At 32.6% G+C, this 19,907-nt stretch overlaps 1 protein-coding gene and 1 long non-coding RNA gene across 3 annotated transcripts in view; one reads left to right on the forward strand and one right to left on the reverse strand.

The window, feature by feature from the left end:
* The first annotated feature begins 3,238 nt into the window (after positions 1 to 3,238).
* Positions 3,239 to 16,705, forward strand: LOC148628628 (uncharacterized). Its single transcript, XR_015924069.1, has 3 exons — positions 3,239 to 3,327; positions 3,623 to 3,748; positions 16,625 to 16,705. It is a non-coding gene; the product is annotated as an uncharacterized LOC148628628 (long non-coding RNA).
* LOC148628629 (equilibrative nucleobase transporter 1-like) overlaps positions 10,847 to 19,907 on the reverse strand; it is a 45,653-nt gene continuing 36,592 nt past the window's right edge. For both annotated transcript variants that reach the window (XM_088591307.1, XM_088591297.1), the window contains exons 6-12: positions 19,350 to 19,442; positions 16,595 to 16,814; positions 15,875 to 16,039; positions 13,869 to 13,970; positions 12,898 to 13,084; positions 12,112 to 12,232; positions 10,847 to 11,106 (exon numbers count right to left, since the gene is read on the reverse strand). In XM_088591307.1, the coding sequence (XP_088447433.1) occupies positions 10,948 to 11,106; positions 12,112 to 12,232; positions 12,898 to 13,084; positions 13,869 to 13,970; positions 15,875 to 16,039; positions 16,595 to 16,814; positions 19,350 to 19,442 (1,047 nt within the window). In that variant the 3' untranslated portion in view covers positions 10,847 to 10,947. The remainder of the gene's footprint in view (positions 11,107 to 12,111; positions 12,233 to 12,897; positions 13,085 to 13,868; positions 13,971 to 15,874; positions 16,040 to 16,594; positions 16,815 to 19,349; positions 19,443 to 19,907) is intronic.

Raw genomic sequence — 19,907 nt, forward strand, 5'->3', positions numbered from 1 at the left:
ACCAAACAATCTTCTTATATGGAAATCAAAGATGCGAACAGTAATCATAGGAAAGATTTGAAGGATGACAACTAGACTAGGAAAACAGACAAATTCAACAAAGAACATAAAATTACCAAAACGGCATGTACAAAGAAACAAAAGTAAATGGGCAACCTGGGCTCCACTTAAACTGGAAGGATAGACCAGTTGCAACAATATGAATATTTATGTGTCTGTGTGTTCATTTACCTTTGTATTGTTTTGTATTATTTAACTTTTAAATGTTTTTCTGTTATTGAAATGCATTTATCTACTTACCTGAATAGTTGTTGCATTATGAGCACACCCAGCTAAGCCAACACAAATTAAGCCAGGGCAAATTAACCATGGATCAAATAATACTACCAAAATGAACCAAAATTAAAAAGATATACACTAAAACTTGTCTAAACCGATCCCTGAAAAAAATCCAAAATCTGTCTACACCAGAGTCTTTTGAAGGTCCTTTTAAACAATTTAAGTATCAGTCTTAAATCAGACAGAAGGTGATTCATGCATTCACCATGAATCATTTCTATGGCAAGCCAAAGTGGACAAAAATGAACATATTACAAAATATTGATTTTTGTCCACTTTGGCTTGCCATACACTTCACCATTGGCAGTGTCTGAAATTTATATGGACTGGTACTTAAATGTATAATGAATCTTGGTATTACTAAACCGAACACCTGTTTAAACCCGAAGTAATTGTAGATATCTAAAATTGGTTCGGTTTATAGAGTTTCACATTTTTTAGGAATAATTATTGATTATACACGTTAAGTATTTCTTATAAAATATTGATCATGTCATGATGTTGTATTGTAAACGTAAGTTCGTAGTTTCTTAATTTAACAAATTTGACAACTCCATCATACAAGTAAAAAGGTAATTATCTTTCGGTTGTTTGCCAAACCCACGAACCACGGAAATTTGTACCACATGAATAATAATATTTTCACTCTATACTTTTCTCGGTACAGATAACCCTGTACTCTACTCTAAACCTGAATAAAGAAAAATCAAATCAAAATGCAATCCAAAAATGTTGCATGCAACAAGTATAAATATAAAGCAAAATGACAAAAAAATCTACAAAATTCATCGTATTATTGAAACTATTTTGAAGTGTGCATATTATGAGAAGAAAAAAGGAATGACTTTTTTACGGTCTATGAAAAAATAACCTCAATCCCGTGGTGCACATTAAATAACCTGATTAGCAGGTTATTTTCAAGTGTGCACCACCTGCTTAGCAGGTTATTTTTAAGTGTGCACCACGGGCACTGACGTTATTTAAAATAGAACAAAAAAAAATATATCAGTCATTCCTTATAATGTAATATTAGTATCAAATTTAACGAGAATGCCATCAAAACGTTTGCTGACGTTACAAAGTTTGGTCCATGACATGCTGCACAAAATGTTTTAACCTATCAGAAAGCTTATTACTTTTGATATTAAATTAATGAAATTAATGAAATGAAATTAATGAAAATTTGTTGCCATATGTATTTGAATTCCAAAATATAAAAGATACAAACTGAAAACATTTGATGACAACGAACATGTTTGGATATTAGTTATTATGTATATCTGTAGTCAGTAGACAACGTTTGGTCAAAAGGACAATAAAAATACTAGACTGATACATCTGATCACTATTATATTTGTCCAGTTTCAGATCTTAATTGTGGAATTGAACGTGTACTAAAGAACCCTTCTGCGGTATTCTGTCGGAGTAGGAACCATTGGGCCCTGCAACAGGAGCTAAATTGCCCGACCTTACCCACGTCTCCCTATTTCCAGTGGCGATCAAAATTTGTTGACCCCATTATACTTGTGACCCATCCCATTTTTCATATCGTCATCATGTCATGTTCATTTTATCATACATTTCATGTTGATCGCCTGAATATAGCTGAATTACTGCTGCTCGGGCGTTAAACCCCAACAATCAATCAATCAATTGAAATTAAAATTGGAACTCGTAATCATCCGATTAATGTCGAAAGAGGTATTTTAAAACAACCAGGTAGAAGCCAGATCATGTTTATCCCAATAAAACTAAAAGACCTAAAACATCGTTTGAATCAGCTGTTATAAAAATTACATCACGCCATGATTATTCAGCAATGTGAGTTACCGTTGCTTTAGGAGATGTTTTACGTTGTGTAAAATATTACCTGCAGATGAAAAGGCTAAGCACAATATACCTGTAACTAACATTAATCTGAAAATAAGATCAAAATTAAATGCATTTTCAAGTTACAAGATTTGTCGACAAACCGAGCTTTTTTAATGTTTATCATCATCATTATAATAATTATGATCATTATTGTTGCTGCTGGCTCGTTTCCAAAAAAAAAAAATATGCAAACATCACCTAGTAAAATATCCACGTCATCAAAACCGTGTCATTTATATATATTTCGCATTACTGAAGTAAGGTGGAAATACCAAGATTAAAATTGGAATTTGAGGTTGAAAGTGGAAATGCCGAGATTAAAACTAAAATTTCAAGGTTAAAATTGGAAATTTCAGGATTAAAACTGAAAAAAATGCACGAAAAGTAACAGCCCAAACATAGAGGTGCTAATATAATGGGTACCATAAAATATCATAAACTGTTCTCTTGTGTAAAATAAGATTAGTTATATATAATTTTTTTGAAAATCTAAATAAAAACATAGATTCCTTTAAAGCGTAGCAAATCTTAAAAACAATTCGTACAGTATTAGTACTCTAGTACTTCTTGTCCCCAAAGCTCTATTTATTGGACCAAACATAGCCATTACTGCTCTCGTACATCCAACTGCAATAGAAAACCACAGCCCAAGCCGAATTTCTTGACTTTTACAAAATGAGATTTTTTCCTGAGCGAATCCTGTTAAGTTGTTCATATATTTTTTTCCGATCTTACAGATGTCATATTGGTAATTTCTGAATATTTCGTTTGTGTTTTGTTGTTTTCGCAGAGTTCGGAATAAAAACCTTCATTAATGAGAATAAAAACTAAGGAGCTCCAACCATATAGAATTCCAGAGAAGTTTCAACACAACACCAAACTGCACAAAGTTTTGAAAAACGTTTGTAGTAAGGCATTGCTTAAATCAAATTTTCAAATTTTGTCGTGCTGTCTTACAATTTATAACATTGCATCATCGGTACACTTAAACTTAATATGCAAAACCATTAATAAATTACTCTTTTTACAGTGTTATGGTCCGTAGGAGAAAAATAGATAAATCAGCCATGCGGATTATCATTTTTTTCTTCTCCATTCCGCAAAGATGTGATCAAGGTAATAAATAAGATTAAAGTAGGTAACGTAAGTAAAATTATGACTTTATTGTTGAACGTACTTTCAAAAATATTATTTAACTTTAAAAGCCTTGAGAATAAGGAAAGAAACACGCCAACTCATATCACGCACGCGCGTACTATCTTAAATCAATGTTAATTACTATTATAGATTGAACTTTATAACATCATGTATAACACACAATATAATATCTACATGTACTTGTACAAATGGAGTTCTTAAACCCCTTTTCTTACTCAACTTTAACATCGTTGTATGTTTTTTTTCTTTCTAGAATATGATTATGATAGTGGGCTATATAGATCAACTTTACTATGGATTCACAGGCACACATTCCTATTGACACTGACTTACAGTTAGACAACCGGAAGTACCTGTATGGGAAAATATCTAATCACAGGTAGTTGCTGGGGAAGCCAATATGGCGGCGTATTATGCAAACAAAAATTTTGGGACCCACTTTTTTTCCAAAGTCCCAGGCTGCTACTGTTAATAAAGAAAATCTCATTTGTCTCATGTAAGATATAAAAGAACCACAGCAAAGTAAGTAAAGACTCAGCAGTATAATAATAATCTTCAAATTTCCTCAAAAGTCTGTACTTTATTTAGCAGCTTTTTGTTATTTGGCTAAAAGCGAACTGACAAAGCTTTATGACTTCAATAAGGTATAGCTGCAAGGTACTCGTACAAGTAAGAGGTTGGAATTCCTTTCCTCCATACCCCAACCTCTTACTTCCGAGCGCCACATTGCATAACGCTCGTTCCGACGTCCTTTGAAATCGGCAGAATTATAGTTAACTATTTACCATTTAAACGTTTTATACAGTTTCTTTACCATTACACGGGAGAAGGTGACTGAACTGAAGAAAAACAAATGACCCACCTGATGAGAAAATCCAGCAATCCTGGAAATCCTTTGTAAATGCTGTTAAAATGAACTTCATATTTGGTTTTTAGTTTTTTGAGTGTGTAATTGCGAAACGAACATATCAAATTAACCAACGAATTGCCTTTACCACCGTTAAGTTCGTTTTGTCAAAAATATATTATATTCCGTAAAATTAGTGACATAATTCAAAATTCAAAAATGTTTTCTAGGTATTTAACAAGCATTTAGGATTTTTATCGCTCGATTTCCGGTAGGTTAAACTTCTTTTATGTAAATGAAAGACTTAAAATATTTTAAAACACATGTTTAGCTAAGATGCTAGGAGTTAGAATGGCACCAAGTCAGAAAATAGCTTGCCAGACAACCTCGAACATTGCTGGAGTAAGCTGCAAGGATACGATTAAAAAAAAATAATGAGCCCTTATTTGCTAAAATCCATGAGAGAACATTGTTGTACCTAATTCACATTAATCATTTTCTGAATCAATTGGTATTGTCTGTAATTTTTGACATTTATCAAAATATATAAAAGAAAAATAGAAAGTCCACATTCAACACATCTAAATTTCCAAGTGGTGAAATTCATAGATATCTGTAAACTTGCTGTGACACAGTAATCATTGCCATTTTCTACGTCATTTTTTGAATCACTTATACACACGAAATAGTTCAAACGTCGTTGGAGGACTCTAATAAGGGCGGACCAATTTTTAGGCCTAAAATACACTTTCGCTTGTCCTACTGTTACCAAAAGTCAAAACCATAATGTACTTAATTTATACCGTCATAATACATATTTTTATCAATCAGAATTGATATAGCAAGCACCGGAGCCTTTAGAATTGTAAAATCTGATAGCATCAGCAATTAACTAACACTACCGCAGGAAAATAGTTCGGTTGGCATTCCCCATTAAGGTTCAAATTCAGATTGTTAGGTCCACTTCGTAGGTATTTCTTATACATCAAATTTAAATCTATGTTATATACTCCAATAAACAAACTAAATAAACTACTTTTACTGCGAACTAAATCTGCTGATTAATTAGATTTGTATTAACAACGATCCAATTAAAAATAGTTGACCTCTAACCTCGTATCAGTACTGTATCTGTTTATTTTTATACATTTACCCGATTAAGCCAGTTGCCCATCTATGTTTAGACGCGTAATAAATCATTTGATGTTTAGCTAGAAACGAAAACCCTGCGCGATTATAAATAGCTATCAATCATAGAATTGAAATATGAAGAGAAATGCTGAGTACCAATTGAAATACCAGATATTCTATGCAGACCCTGGCGGATAAAAGGGGCAGTGGTTCCGATCAAGAAACTTGTATAAAGAAAGGGTTTCAGGCTATTACTTGCCCTCATCGTTTGGTCATTTTTTAACAATCCATCCTGACTTATCATTTACTGTATCGTGTAGTTTTATTACGGTTATCGCCTCGTGACACCTGAAGCCCGAAGATGACAAATTAAATGAAAATTTGCATAGGATGGCATAGGAATTTTGAAAATGCATTTCTCTGAATTTGTGTCATTTTTGGGGTCATGTGTTATTGCTTTTTCTTGGTTACTATATTGGAAATGTAGATGGTCCAGGACTTAAAAGTGCATGCCTAATGTTTTCTGCCCCAGACATGAACGGTGAAATTATATTATAAGACATTATCGTTAATGTTTATGTTCGTGTCTGTGGAGCTATAGCTAGGCGCGCAGAAACTAAGCGCTTTTACATGACGCATAGACGTCTGTGGAATAACTTGTAGCACTTAAGCTATTAAGCTTATCAACTGTGAAATGTAGTTTGTTGAGAGGAACATTTAAGGATACGATTTATTTCAATTATTGCGGATTAAGTTTAAATGATTTCACAGACAGTTTCGACCTGGAGGTCGATAAATTGAATTCAAAAAGAAAACTGGGAATGGCCAACTAGTAGTTTGAAGTTCAGTTGTGCACTATGTCCGAAGCATTTGTATTCATTCATCTAAGTGTTCTATGTAAACCGACATCGAACCTGAATACATGTATTACCTAAACTGGCGCACTGGTACGATGCATGTTGGTGTGTGTGTGTTTCGTAATCAGAATGATGAATGTAAAAAATAAAACAAATAGATCGATATCACACATATATAGTAATATCAAACTTAGGTTAAGTTACGTTTGATTTCGATACCCGTGCTTTTCTTTTATCCCAATTTTTTGCAATTTACGATTATTTGAGGCATAAAAATCCAAACGATCGATATAAATTGATTCAGTACATGAGTACTTTGATTCGATAATGATGTCATGACCTTATTTCATCCAAAACTTAACGCAGCAAAAGCTTCAATGTCAAAGGGAGAAAACTTATTTTCCTTTAGGTCTCAGTGTAGTGCCAAAAACACATTGAACCTATAGATCTATTCGTTTTGGGTATTTTGATACAAAAATAGTCGATATACAGCTGAGAATGTGCATTTTAAAATCAAATTTGTTATTTAGTACAGAAAGGGTAATCAAGAGCGCAAAGCAAGGTTCTAGCGGTAATCAAAGTATGTAATCTAGGGACAAAGATCAGACATGGAAAAACAGACAAACACAGCAAAGAACGTGAATTAACCAAAATAATACATACAAAGTAACAAAAATAATTGAGTAACTCGAACTTCACTAAAAACTGCAATATATTTTTGAAGAGAAAGTACATTACAGATTACGCTTGATTTAGTTTTTCATCGAATTTGCACGTGTTCCTAATGATTGGTATAGACAACCTTGATTTTGACCTTTCTGTGCCTTTTTTGAAGAGCCTGTGATTTTGTAAGAAGTTTTGAGCATAGAAGGTTAGTTTTGAAACTGGTCATTATTTAAGAGTAATCAAGGGAACCAAGGTTATAGCGGTAATCAAACGAATGTAATCCAGGGACAAAGACCAGACATGGAAAACAGACATACACAACAAAGAACATAAAGTAACTAAAATCATACATACAAAGTAACAAAAGCAAATGAGCAACTCGGACTCCACTAAAAACTGGGAGCATGGACCAGGTACACCGGTAGGGTAAGCATCCTCTGCTTTTCTAGAAACACCCGCCGAGTTGCTCATAAAAAGTCAAGTCCGGGGTAGACAAACGAGGAAAGGAAAACTATGACCCGTGGAATAAATTAGTTTTAATGGTGCAGATGGATACACCATAACGATCCATGAGTTCATGATGACGACTATAAAACTTCTGTAGTGATGTCTTCAAACTTGTAGCAACATAACCCTGTTCCAGAAGCCTATTTGTTAGAGTTCTAGCGCTATACAAAAAGTCTGCGTAGTTTCGGGAGGCTCTAGCATAACGTATGAGTTGTGATATGAACACTCCATACGCAGGTGCCGAAGGGATGTTGCCACAGATGAAAGGAAAGTTGACAATTCTGAATGAAAAGTCATCACGTTTGTCGTAAAGTTTGGTCAATAGTTTTCCTTTACCATCAATTTCTAAGTGTAGGTCAAGATATGAGGCTGACTTCACACTGTCTGTAGTATCATTTATCTCAAGTTCTTTTGGGTAGATGCGATGTATCAAATCCCCGAAATTAGGATAAAGATAACACGTCGTCTATATAGTGAAAACTGAGATTAAAGGATCTAGCCAAACGATATTCTTTCTTTCTGATTAGATCAGCTATAAAGTCAGCCTCATAAGAGTGAAGGAATAGGTCAGCAAGTAAAGGAGCACAATTTGTTCCCATTGAAATGCCGACCGTTTGTTGAAAAAACACGTCCACCACATTGGACAAATATGTTGTCGATTAAAAATTCCAGCATTTTGTAAACATCTTCCTCTGTATATTTGAAAGATGATTTGGAATTATTTCTTACAATGTATGAGGAATCTCTACCAAGAACTATATATTTGTATTTAGGTGTACCATCTTTTTTGGAAAAACAACAATGTATAAAGTTTTTAAGTCGGGATATTAACTGAGTATTGGGAATAGAAGTATACAGTGTTGAAAAATCATAGGTTGTAATGCTATTATATACAGATAATAGTCTTGAACTGATTGTCTCCAAAAGATCTTTCGAATTTTTTAGGATCCACATTGAATTAATGCCACTACGGGAGTAACAAGTGTTGTGGTTGGACTGCAGACCCTTTTTGACAGTTGTGAGTATAAAATGTAAAAGTTTTGAAAGAGGTTTGGTGGCACATTTTGCTATGAAACGTTGTTTGTATGGATTGTTGTGGAGTTTAGGAATCTAGTACATAGACGGTAAATTACAATGATTGTCCTTGGTAGAGAGACCAAAAGAGGATAGCACAGATTTATGGTTTTCCACAATTTCTTCTTTGGAGAGAGTGGTAGCAGTATAGGTCTTATCACTGCTATTATTTTCTACGTCTACCTCTGATAATAAACATTGGATATAAAACGTTTTGCAGACAAAACAATGTTGTTTTGGGCTTTGTCTGCTGGTACGACAACATACTTGTCATGAAGTGTAGACAATGTTTTTGCCAAATCGGGGTCTTTGAAAACTGATGTAGCCTTGGCACTCATTGACCTACTTAAAACTTTCATTTGTTTCAAATTTAAAGACCTCACGGCCTTTAACCACTCTGACAGAGAATCAATGTCTTCTTGTTCTCATTTTATCCATTTTCTTGCATATCTTCGACGGCATCCATAAGAACTTTAAAGTTATAATTCCAATTTATGGAGCTTGGTTCACGGTACTTGGGACCTTTAGAAAGGATATTACGCAGAGATTCGTTTTCGATAATGGTTAAATCTTCCGTAACGACGTGACCAGAAGGACCATATTTGAATGGAGAGGTTTTTCAAGAACAGTCAGATAGTTTAGCCTTGAAGTCCTCAATCTCGAGGTTCTGCAGTAGCCTTTTATAATTGAAAATTTTGGATGCAGTGGGTGAAGTATAGGAATATGAAATAATTGGTATGGATTTGTCTTTGAAATATGGGGGAATTTTGTTGGTAACGTTTTTGTGATGCCCGAGGTTATGGGGAGGGTTGAGCGCTCACAAACATGTTTAACCCCGCCACATGCTTCGTGTGCTTATCCAAACCCAGGATACTGTAGTCCAGTGGTTGTTGTTGTTGTTAAATTTTTTTTTGTTTTTTCTATAGTTAAGGTAAACTTTCGTCTTTTATGAATAATTTCATTTCAGCTTTAGACCTTTTACAGCTTGCTTTATGGTAAATGTTTTGCGTATTATGAAGACCGTGTGGTGACCTGTAGAAGTTTAACTGTCCTTTGCTTGTCTTTTGGTCATAATATCACATCTCCTTTTCTAAATATTAAGAAAAACCCTTTTGATTATTTGTTAACCATCCTGACTGTCACAAGATGATAGGAACTGCGCAAATGGATTGTTGCTTTCTGAACTCAGCATGAGATTTCAGCTCGAAATCTGATATTAGGGACATTTTTTTCAATCGATGTACTGTAATAATATATGTAAAACTGTTACATATGTTACTACTACGACTTATTTGGTTAAGGTGCTGCATATAGTGATTCGTTATATTCAATATCAATCATTTTTGTCGTCTGCAATTTTTAATTTGACCGGAACTTCATCTGGTCTTTGAAACCGCTCATCATTCATTTTATTACGTTTTATTTGTGGTTTATTTGTATTTATTTCTTTTTTACCTTTTAAATTAGTTACTTTTTATTCATAATACACAGCCATCTTGAATTTCATTTTTAAATAAAAAGGTGAACCTACATGACTTATCTATATTTATCTGATATAAATTACACTATTACTTAAAAGATGTAAACATTTTCTCAGAATTCTATTGAAGGAATTACTGTTATATTAGAAATAACCACAATCACGGGCATTGAGGTTGTTTCAAATAGACCGAAAAAATATGAAAGTCATTCCTTATCATTTAATTTATATCAAAATTCAACGAGTAAAACTAAAATTACTCATCAAAAAGGGTTCACGTCAAAATCATATAAAAAAATTTGGTCTATGAGATGATGGCCTTTTTCATCAATCAGAAAGCCTGTTACAACCAAAATTAAATTATTAATAAATGGAAATGGTGGTGATTCTTTCCAATCTGTCAATATCTGTGTCTGAATACAAACTGTATATTTGTTTTTTGGTTTTTTTTTTTGTTACCAGAACATAATGATACTTTTAAAATCGCAGTTTTATCGTTCTTAAATTGATAAAAAAAAAACTTTTTTTAAATGTATTCTTCGTTCATGAGGGTGAGTAGATATAGTCGGATAAGGTTTTCGTATTAGTAGGTTCTTTTCCCCAAGTTTTTTTTATGACACATTAGTTAGTTATTTCACACATCTTATCCTAAGATAATCATGTAATCAAGTTAAGGATGTGCCGTGAAATATTATCAATACTCAGCATTTGTTTAAATGTAAAAAAAAAATTCAAATATAACAACTATACTTAAAAGTCTACTATTATTTAATAAAAATTTTTAAAAAATAACATGAACTTTGCACTTTACGTACGGGCGTCAACGAAAGTATGATGAATCATTTGTTGTCATTCGCTGAGGGTAATGAAAATAAATTAGTTATAACCATTTACTTGAAAAAAATAGACAAGGTATAAAAAAACAAAAATAAAGTTTAATATAATATCAGACATAATAAAAATATAAAATGCATGTTTAAAGGTATCACTTTGTAAAAGTCATCATGTAAAGATTATTACGTCTCATTGACTGGAATTTGGAGAAGAGATGTCTTAGTGGCAGTATTATCTCCCTTTAATCTATCTCCATTAAAGACTGCTCTACCAGATCGGAGCCATAGTTGAACCGGATGCAGAAATGTTACTAAAGCAAGTAATATAAGTACTATATGTGTCTGAAAATAATATAAACAAAGGAATTAATATGGGGGAGGCAATGGCCTGAAGTGCCATAGACCTCATGTCGTTTATCATTTTGCCAAGTTATATTAGGAATTTTTCATCAGTAATAGTTGGAGAAAGAGCATTATAAATATTCCTAACATCATCGTAAGAACTGTTCCGGACTCGGCGTACATTGCGAAATTTTATCAAGGTCCTTCCAACCGGAAGTATTTTACTATTTCTGAAGTTTTAATGTACCCAGATGTAATGTTTTGTTTGGTCAGGACGAAAATGTCCCAAGTGTCAGTATGATCAATTTTAGACGAATGTCTATACGTTTAAGAGCGAGCTTGGCCCGCTTATAAAATGATGCTTAATGAATCGAAAAAACACATTTGTAGTTAATATTTTGATGCATTTGTTAGGTTTTAAAAGTCATTTTTTAATTAGAAAAAGAAAATCCTCTGTTAGACACAAAAATACAAATCATATTAACATTGTTTATTTGGAAATTCTGCTCGCGTTATTCAATAAGTCACCACTCATCAGTAGCAAAATAAAGAATCATAGATATATAAGACGATCTAAATAACAAAAAAGAACTAACTGTACATGTAACTATACAAGAAGTACTCAATACCAAAACTATCGAAATAGGAAGCTAAATCCATAACCAAGAGCTTCTGCAATGTGGCTTCATGGAATAAAACCTCTGTGTTTTAGGTGTTTTAAATGTATGATACAGCAAATTTTGAAAAATTAAATATAATTATATAATTCGAGGACAGACAAATCTGACTACTTGGTTGGTGAATACCCTCGGTGACTTTTGGTCCACCAGCTGTGAGATCAGACGTTGAATTAACATTGATGTTACTGATAACGATGATAATTCAATTTCAGCTTGTTTAAACAGCTGATAAAAAACCATTAAAACAATTATTCTTTTGTACATACATTTAGTACTAGAAATACATCTTACATGTAGATTACTGATTTGATCATTCAAAACTTACATGACGGTATCCATCTATAGAAAAGACAGTCCACTTCACGAAACCATATTGAAGAAGAGAGAAGAGACCATTTATAAATGTCATTATGCCGTACAGGTGTCCAAAATATTCTGTCGGAAATCTTTAATAAAATATATCAAGCTGCATTACTTTAGCGGTAAACTACATAAAATATCAATTTTCTATTTTATGACCAAAAAAAAAGTAATGCAAAAGTCATTTTTGGGGTTGGAATAATTGAATGCACATTTATAACATTTCAGAAAAACATGTCTCAGATATTGACTTGAGTGGAATCTTAAAGTCATCAGGGAACTTGGAGCTAGACTCTTAACGGATTTTACTCGCAGTGTGATGGGTGTCGATGGCGGAGCAGAACATGCTCATTCTCTCGAGGTACCTGAAGTCACTCCTGTTTTTTTGTTGGAGTTCTTGCATTATTAGTGATTCAGATTTTTTTGTGTTGTCTTGTTGCCTTATCTTCATGTTTTTTTTTATATAATTGTATTTTATTATGTTCACTCCATTGGGAGTAGTAGTGATGGTGTCAGTCTTGTTTTCACGTTTGAGTACATGGATTTCGATGTATCCGAATTGCCCTATTATTGATGTTTCGTTAGTTTTTGCCAATATTTAAATTATGTCCAGTATATTTCAGTAGAAAACTGTTACGCATGAAATAATCATCTGTCCTAATGTTGAAATTAGACGCACCATAATGATCGACAAGCTCATGAAGACAGTTGTTAAACATTTTAAGTGATAAAAGTATTATTATGTACTTACCCGGCATTTACAAAAGCTATTCCTGTAGAAAATAGAAAGTTTCTAAATAATGTAAATAGTATAAAACTCGGTAGTAAGAATGTGATGCCGCCTTCCATCATGAAACAAAGCACAGTCGTTATAAGCACACCACAAGCTAACATTGGAATAACAACAGGTCTCCATTTATTTGATGGGAAAGGTGAATCTACAATTATAAACAACGAAAAAGAAATTTAAGGGAGCAATTTAATTTTTTTGCAGGTAGTTTGATTCTTTTTTGGTCCTGCCATTCTATTATAAGGAAATATATAGCAATGCCGGTTTTCTTCGGTGCACATTAATTACAAAATGTAAGCATAATAATATCCTGTCATTTTTATTTTTTACAGCAGAAAACTTTGAATCCTGCCTTTTTATTTCAAATTTCAAATTTCAAATTTCACTCAAATTAAAAGGTTGTTCCCTAAAAGAATACAAGTATAATTATGATCTTAGATATATGTTCGTTTTACAAAGTGGACACGTACGTCTAAATAAAGCTAGCGTAAATAATACATGTAAAAAATCAAATGTATCTCCAGAAACATTATGTTTTCTAGATATGTATCATTTGATTTCAAATTGGAAACCTTGACCGCCTTTTTAAACCTCCACCAAAAAAATAAATCCCTACTTTGATAACTGCGTAGGTTTTTAAGTGCTTTCAATTAAATTAAACAGTTTTAACATACACAAACAAAAGTCATGCTTCAATTGGTTAGTGAAATCTATTTCATTTTTTTATTTGAACTAAAGATTAGTTATGTTCATAAACAAGAAAATATCCAGTAATCGTGGTTTAGCATGATATGAAATGCTATTCAAAATGGCGACAAAATGTGCAATTTAGAATCTTTCTGACTGACTTAAACAATGCTATTTTAGCTGGAAAAATAGGGTAGGTAGTGTTATAGGAAACACATATCCTTTTGAATTTGGCCTGAATTTACCTCTATATCTTTTACGTTCAGCGTCGTATATAATACCAGCTACTACAGATCCAATGACTGAACCCATTGTAGTGTAAGCAAACACTCCCAAATAGTAACTTGCTGAAACAAAAGCAATAGAAAAACTGTGAGCAATGCAGACTAAAATGATACCCCACTCATGCATCTAATAACATGCACCTGTTGACATTTTTGGTATTTTTAAGGAATGGCTGTTTTTTATTTCCGGTCTATTTAAGGAATGACTATTATTTTTTTCGGTTTATGAAGAAATAACCTCAATCACGTGGTGTACACTACGCAGGTTATATTGATGTGTGCACCACGGGTATTAAGGTACTGTATAATTTAATTTTCGTATTAAAATTAAATAAGTAAATCATTAAAAAAGGTTGATGATCATAGTCACATTGCAAAATTTGGTCTATGAGATAAGGAACAATTTTTTTGTCCAATCAGAAAGCGTGTTTCTTCTGAAATCAAATTATATTGACTAAAAATATTAAAATCAAGAGTATGATGTACACAATAAGAAAACATTTCATTCAATTCCATTCAGTAGTGTAGGGGGAATAAAGGGTAAGAGATGGATACCTCTCTAAGTAACGGAAGGAAGGAAGATAGGAAGGAAGGATACCCCTATCATTATATACTGTACCTAATACCTGCGATAATAAAATGGTCAAATTAGAAAACAAATGGAAATGGGAATTTTGCAAAAAATAGTGTATAATAAAAGGCAACACAAAAAATTACCGAACGCAGCATTTCTAGGAAGTAGTCAAAAGACAAAATCATAATGGAAAGTTAATATAACGAATGGCAATTTCAAGACAAAAACCGAACAGCTGGAAACGTTCGCAATGGTCATGGCTTGGTACAGGCATTTCAGATGGAAATGTTAGATTAAAAGTAGACCTTCTTGATATACAACCAAATTATTTGAAGAATTACTTTGTTCAAAGATATTTAGTCGTTTCTTTGTGCCATGTTCTGATCTTGGTATCCATCTCATTGAATTTCAATGGCATATTCTTTACGAAGTTGTGTCCGATCCCTTTAGTATAGTAGTTGACCAAGTAAAATTGTTATGAACTAATTTTAAAGAAGTTCTCAAATACGTACATACATGTACATGTATGTACCTTATTTTCTTTCATTCATATATTGTTCAAGCCTTTAAGTTAGATATTTTCATGTACTTAAAAGGTTTTAAACCGAGTTTAAGTTAATCAGTATAAAATCTAACAATGGAAATGTTTTCATTTACTTACTCAATACACAAGCTTAAGAAGTCAAATATGTGTTCTAAAAACAGTCCAAGTTTCTTATTTTGTTATTCATATATTCTTGAAATTAAGGACTTTAAAAGGTTCATGGTCAATTTACTAGTACTTTATACCTATAAATCGTGCTACAGTTTTATATATTTGTTTGCATTGTGAAGTAAGAATGAAAGAATGTAGAAGTATTGAATTCCATAATTAAGATATTCGATTAACCCAGAAATTGGTAATAATTCAAATTCTGCATAACATAATATGTGATAGAAAGTGTAATTAAGGGAACCAAAGTTATAGCGGTCCAGGGACAAAGACCAAACATAGAAAAAAGACTTGCACAACAAAGAACATAAAGTAACTAAAGTCATACAAACAAAAATAAAAAAAGCAAATGAGCAACTCGGACTCCACTAAAAACTGGGAGCATGGACCAGGTGTATCAATTACAGTTAGGTCTGTGAAAATAAAACTTTCAAAGCTCACGAAAAACTACGAGTAAATATTGGCACTGCGATATGAATATAAACCTTTACTTTTACATTTCCAACGAAATACAGCCTTGTGTAGTCATCGTTGATGACGTGAGAAAGGGTCAAAATTACAGTTAGGTCTGTCTAAACTTCTAAGCCATGTCTGAATTTTGATGTGCCTGAATTCTCCTGTTTAGTTGCTCCTGTATTTTCTTGGCGATATGTATACAATCAATCGCTTCATGATTCTTACCTATATTTGTATCTCCTCTTGACAACTTATCCACTCTAATATGAAGCAAGTTCAAAAAAGTTGCAAACAAGAGGCAATTCACTGTCATCCATGTCACGTGACTAGTATACGTCAATGATGTCATATACCACATTACACTTTCTCGAGGTTTATTCCAAAGATTTGCTACAAAATGTAAATTTTTTAAATTTCGAATGGTAGAAAAAAAAAACAAATTAAAACATGTCACATATTGATTCAAAACAGGTAAGCATATACTTGGTGATGTATTCATAAAATTGATTTTAAAAAGAATATGATTTACCTTGGAGAAAATTACCAGAAAAAGTAAAAAAGTTGAAGTGGTGTATATGCAAAAATAAGTATATCAAACAATACACAGAGCATGTGGAACTTAGAGCGAGCTCTTTAGATACACATAATTCGAAACTTAAACCCATTTGTAACTTGGTCCTTTTCGCATAGAAAGGCAACACCACCACACCACATATATCCCTTTCCTTATTTTTGTGAACCAACAGCATGCATGGTGATTTAAAGTTATTGCTAGCTTTTTTAAAAAGGAGAATGCAAAAAAAAAAAAATAATAAGTTGATACAGATGAACATAGACATTTTTCATTTACATTAACGACATATTTTACTTTACATAGCCAGCCTGAGCGTCGCATTCAAAGATTTTCTATTTAATATTGCATTGCAATCATATCTCATTATTTACCTTTCTCCGTTTTCGGCATTTCTATTTCAGTGGGTTGTGTTTCAGTGAGTTGGTAATCCATCCCGTCCGTTACACTGATCTGTACTTCTACATTTTTAATTGGACTCGAGATGTAACATTTTGGTAGAATTAAGAACGTACTGGTTCCAATCATTATAAGATGTAAACAAGCAAGGAATAGGAATGTCTCTTTGTGGCCTATCCCCAATCCATAGGCAACCTGTGTAATGAAAGAGATACAATCAAATCGCACTTTCAAGAAAGGATAGTACTTGAAAAATAACTTTTAAGCAATAAAAAGTTCCCATTTATGTGTTTGTGTTTATGTTTTTTTTTGGTTTTTTGTTTCTTTTTGTTTTGTTTACTTTGCTTATTGCTTTTGTTCTTGTGAATTGTTATTGGTTGTTATTTGATAAAGATGTCATTTTCGTATGACTATTTTCAATTACCTCGGCTTTTTAAGTATTTTATAAATGTATAAATTTTGTAATAACACTCTAGCTATGGACGACAAATCACTCCGGTACTACACACCTATAGAAGTAAATACGTTGTTGATATATCATTAAATTCTTATAAGAATATGCCAGAAACAAACGAATTATCTGTACAAAAAATCTTAATTATGCAAAGCTAAAGTTTGTACAGGAATTTCTAATAGTTTCGTGGTAGAACCGTGACATCAACTTATCAAATATTTAAGTCAGGGGAGAATACTGTTGATTCAATAATGAAACCCGAAAGCGAAACGAAGATAGCGGAGATAAGAACTACGAGCAAAATATGTACGTGTACACAAATAACCGAAAAATAAACATTGAAAAGGTGTGAATGTAAGGAACGTGAAGTTCACAACTAACTGGTAGCAATGACCATCTAAATGTAGGTGCATTATCATTAAAAGCGTTCTTCTTTATTCCTTATTTTATTTTATTTCATTTTTCCAGAAACACACCGAATAGTTCATTTCATGTGAATTTAGTTGTCTACGATAAAAGTCAGCACAAAACATTAATAGAACGAGGAAAGCAAACAAAAATCTCAACTCAAACAGAAAACTAAAAATAGATCAGCAGTTTTGACACTAACGACAACTGTTAATACATGAACGCGACAACCGACAGAAGTGAACTGCTATTGCACCTGAAAGCGACAACCGACAGAAATGAACTGTTATATATGTAGTTGCACGTAAACGATCAGCATTTCCTGTACTGTATTTTTACGCGAAACAGTGAATGAGGAATGAGTTCCTTTAAAATCAGGCCTTGATAAAAAAAAATAGATTTAACCCAAATAATTGTGGAGAGCGATGTATAAGTATGTACTACACCACTCGACGGGTTTACGACAGCGGCCTTTACTGTAATTTTCCGACTTAGCTTAAAATAAATCTTCCCAGCATACATGGCATACAATATGTAAGAAGTTTAAACGTTGTATAACTATGGTTAGTACTTGAATAATGTATGAGTGGTCCTTTATTTAACTAAATACACAATGGAATCGGGTTAAACCACATTTAGTTCCTCGTAGATGATCATAATAATACATATGTATTATTAATATCTTATTGACATATTTATTATACTATAAATTACGCTTATTCAAGTTTTGTCGGAGCTCAATGCGTTTATGAATATTTAGTAACTTAACATGACTTGTACTTGTTAATGAATGTTACTCCAAAAGACATAATTGTAAAACAGTGATATTCAAATCTGAAAGACACAGTATCAGTTACACGACAAAACATAGAACAAAATGACAGAAAAACTAAACAACGCGTACATACAAAATTCAAAAGAACACACGTGTCCGAAGAGAAAACCTCAAAGTGAAAAATGACAACCTAAACACTGAAACAGAATAAAATAAATACAAGTTACAGTTACTTAGATGCTTATATGATATCTTTGTAATATGGTTTATACAAACGTACAATTGATTTGTAAGATTTATGCCCTTTACCTTAGGTCTACCTCCTTAAATTCTCCAAAATCAACCAGCCAGGTGCATTTGTTTAAGAAATGTCAGAAAACTTTAGTTAAAAATGGTAAGCTCAACCACTATTGACAATCTGTGTTCATTGATTACAGACACGTCAGACAACTAAAGCAACAAAAAAAGACCTCATGAAAAGTTGACAAGCGACTGCATCGGTTATAAAAACGTCAAAAAACTCATAGTGAAAGTACGACCTCCACCATTACTCACCAAATAAGAGCATATACCATAGAAACGTTAGAAATTTAAGTAAAAAATGGAGACGTTAACCAATACTGACATGCCATGTGTATTGGTTATAGAAACGCGAGAAATTAAACTTTAGGAAAAAAGAGTGACCTTAACCAATATTTACAAAATGGTTGCACATACAAAAGTCTGTTTGGTTGATCTGGTCTTTTTCTGTGTACTATGCGGGAACAAAGTCTTATTGCACGACAAATTAATGTGACATTAAAATGATTTAGATTTATATAAAAAGCTTCATGGAAATTGGGAAAACTTTTAAATTACGTATGGCAAGACATGAAATATAAAAGAAAGAACTCCTTATACACAACATTTTTTTAATCTTATTTAATAGATGTTGTTTTATTTTCCTAATGTTTAAATCATGAGTTTTAACATTGAGCAATACTCATACGCAGCTTAAAAAATGACAAATAGTCGCTTTCTACGATCACGTTTACAAAGAATGCATGGGCATTAGTAGCGATAACAGTTATAAGTACTTTAGGATTCTACATACCCTCACTATCTGGAATACTATAGAGGAACTGTCAAATAATCCACAAAACAAAGCAACTATGGTTGATGAAAATGTTGTAAAGAGGTTTGCCACCTGAATTATATATATATGAATGTGAATATACAAAACAGAACTTATGGTGAATCATTGAATTTAGACGACAATCATTTTAAGTACCAGTCCACCAGTCCATAAGTTGGATAACATAAAGTTTTATATGTCATCATTAAGGTTTTGTTAATATACGTAATGCATTGTCTTTTAACATCACATCGCGAATGTTTATCGTTTCATAGCGTATTAAATAAACAAATGTTTGTAAATTGCTCGACTATTTCTAGCACTTCCTAGGAAGCAAAGTGACTTATAACATTTCATTTCTTTGGGGACTAGTATCAAATTTTGTGTCCTGGATTGTTTTTCTACCACGTGCATCCTATCCTTTTTATTTTACCCAATTGTTCTTCGTGGAATTTTTAAACAATACATTATCGTCCTGCCTTTTTATTTCAGATTTGCTCCTAGCCCCCCTTCCCCATAAAGATCACATGGTCGCTT

The sequence above is a fragment of the Perna viridis genome, chromosome 1, assembly GCF_037379345.1.
Source record: "Perna viridis isolate PV_CMFRI_1.1 ecotype Kerala chromosome 1, ASM3737934v1, whole genome shotgun sequence".
Classification (NCBI taxonomy): Eukaryota; Metazoa; Mollusca; class Bivalvia; order Mytilida; family Mytilidae; genus Perna; species Perna viridis.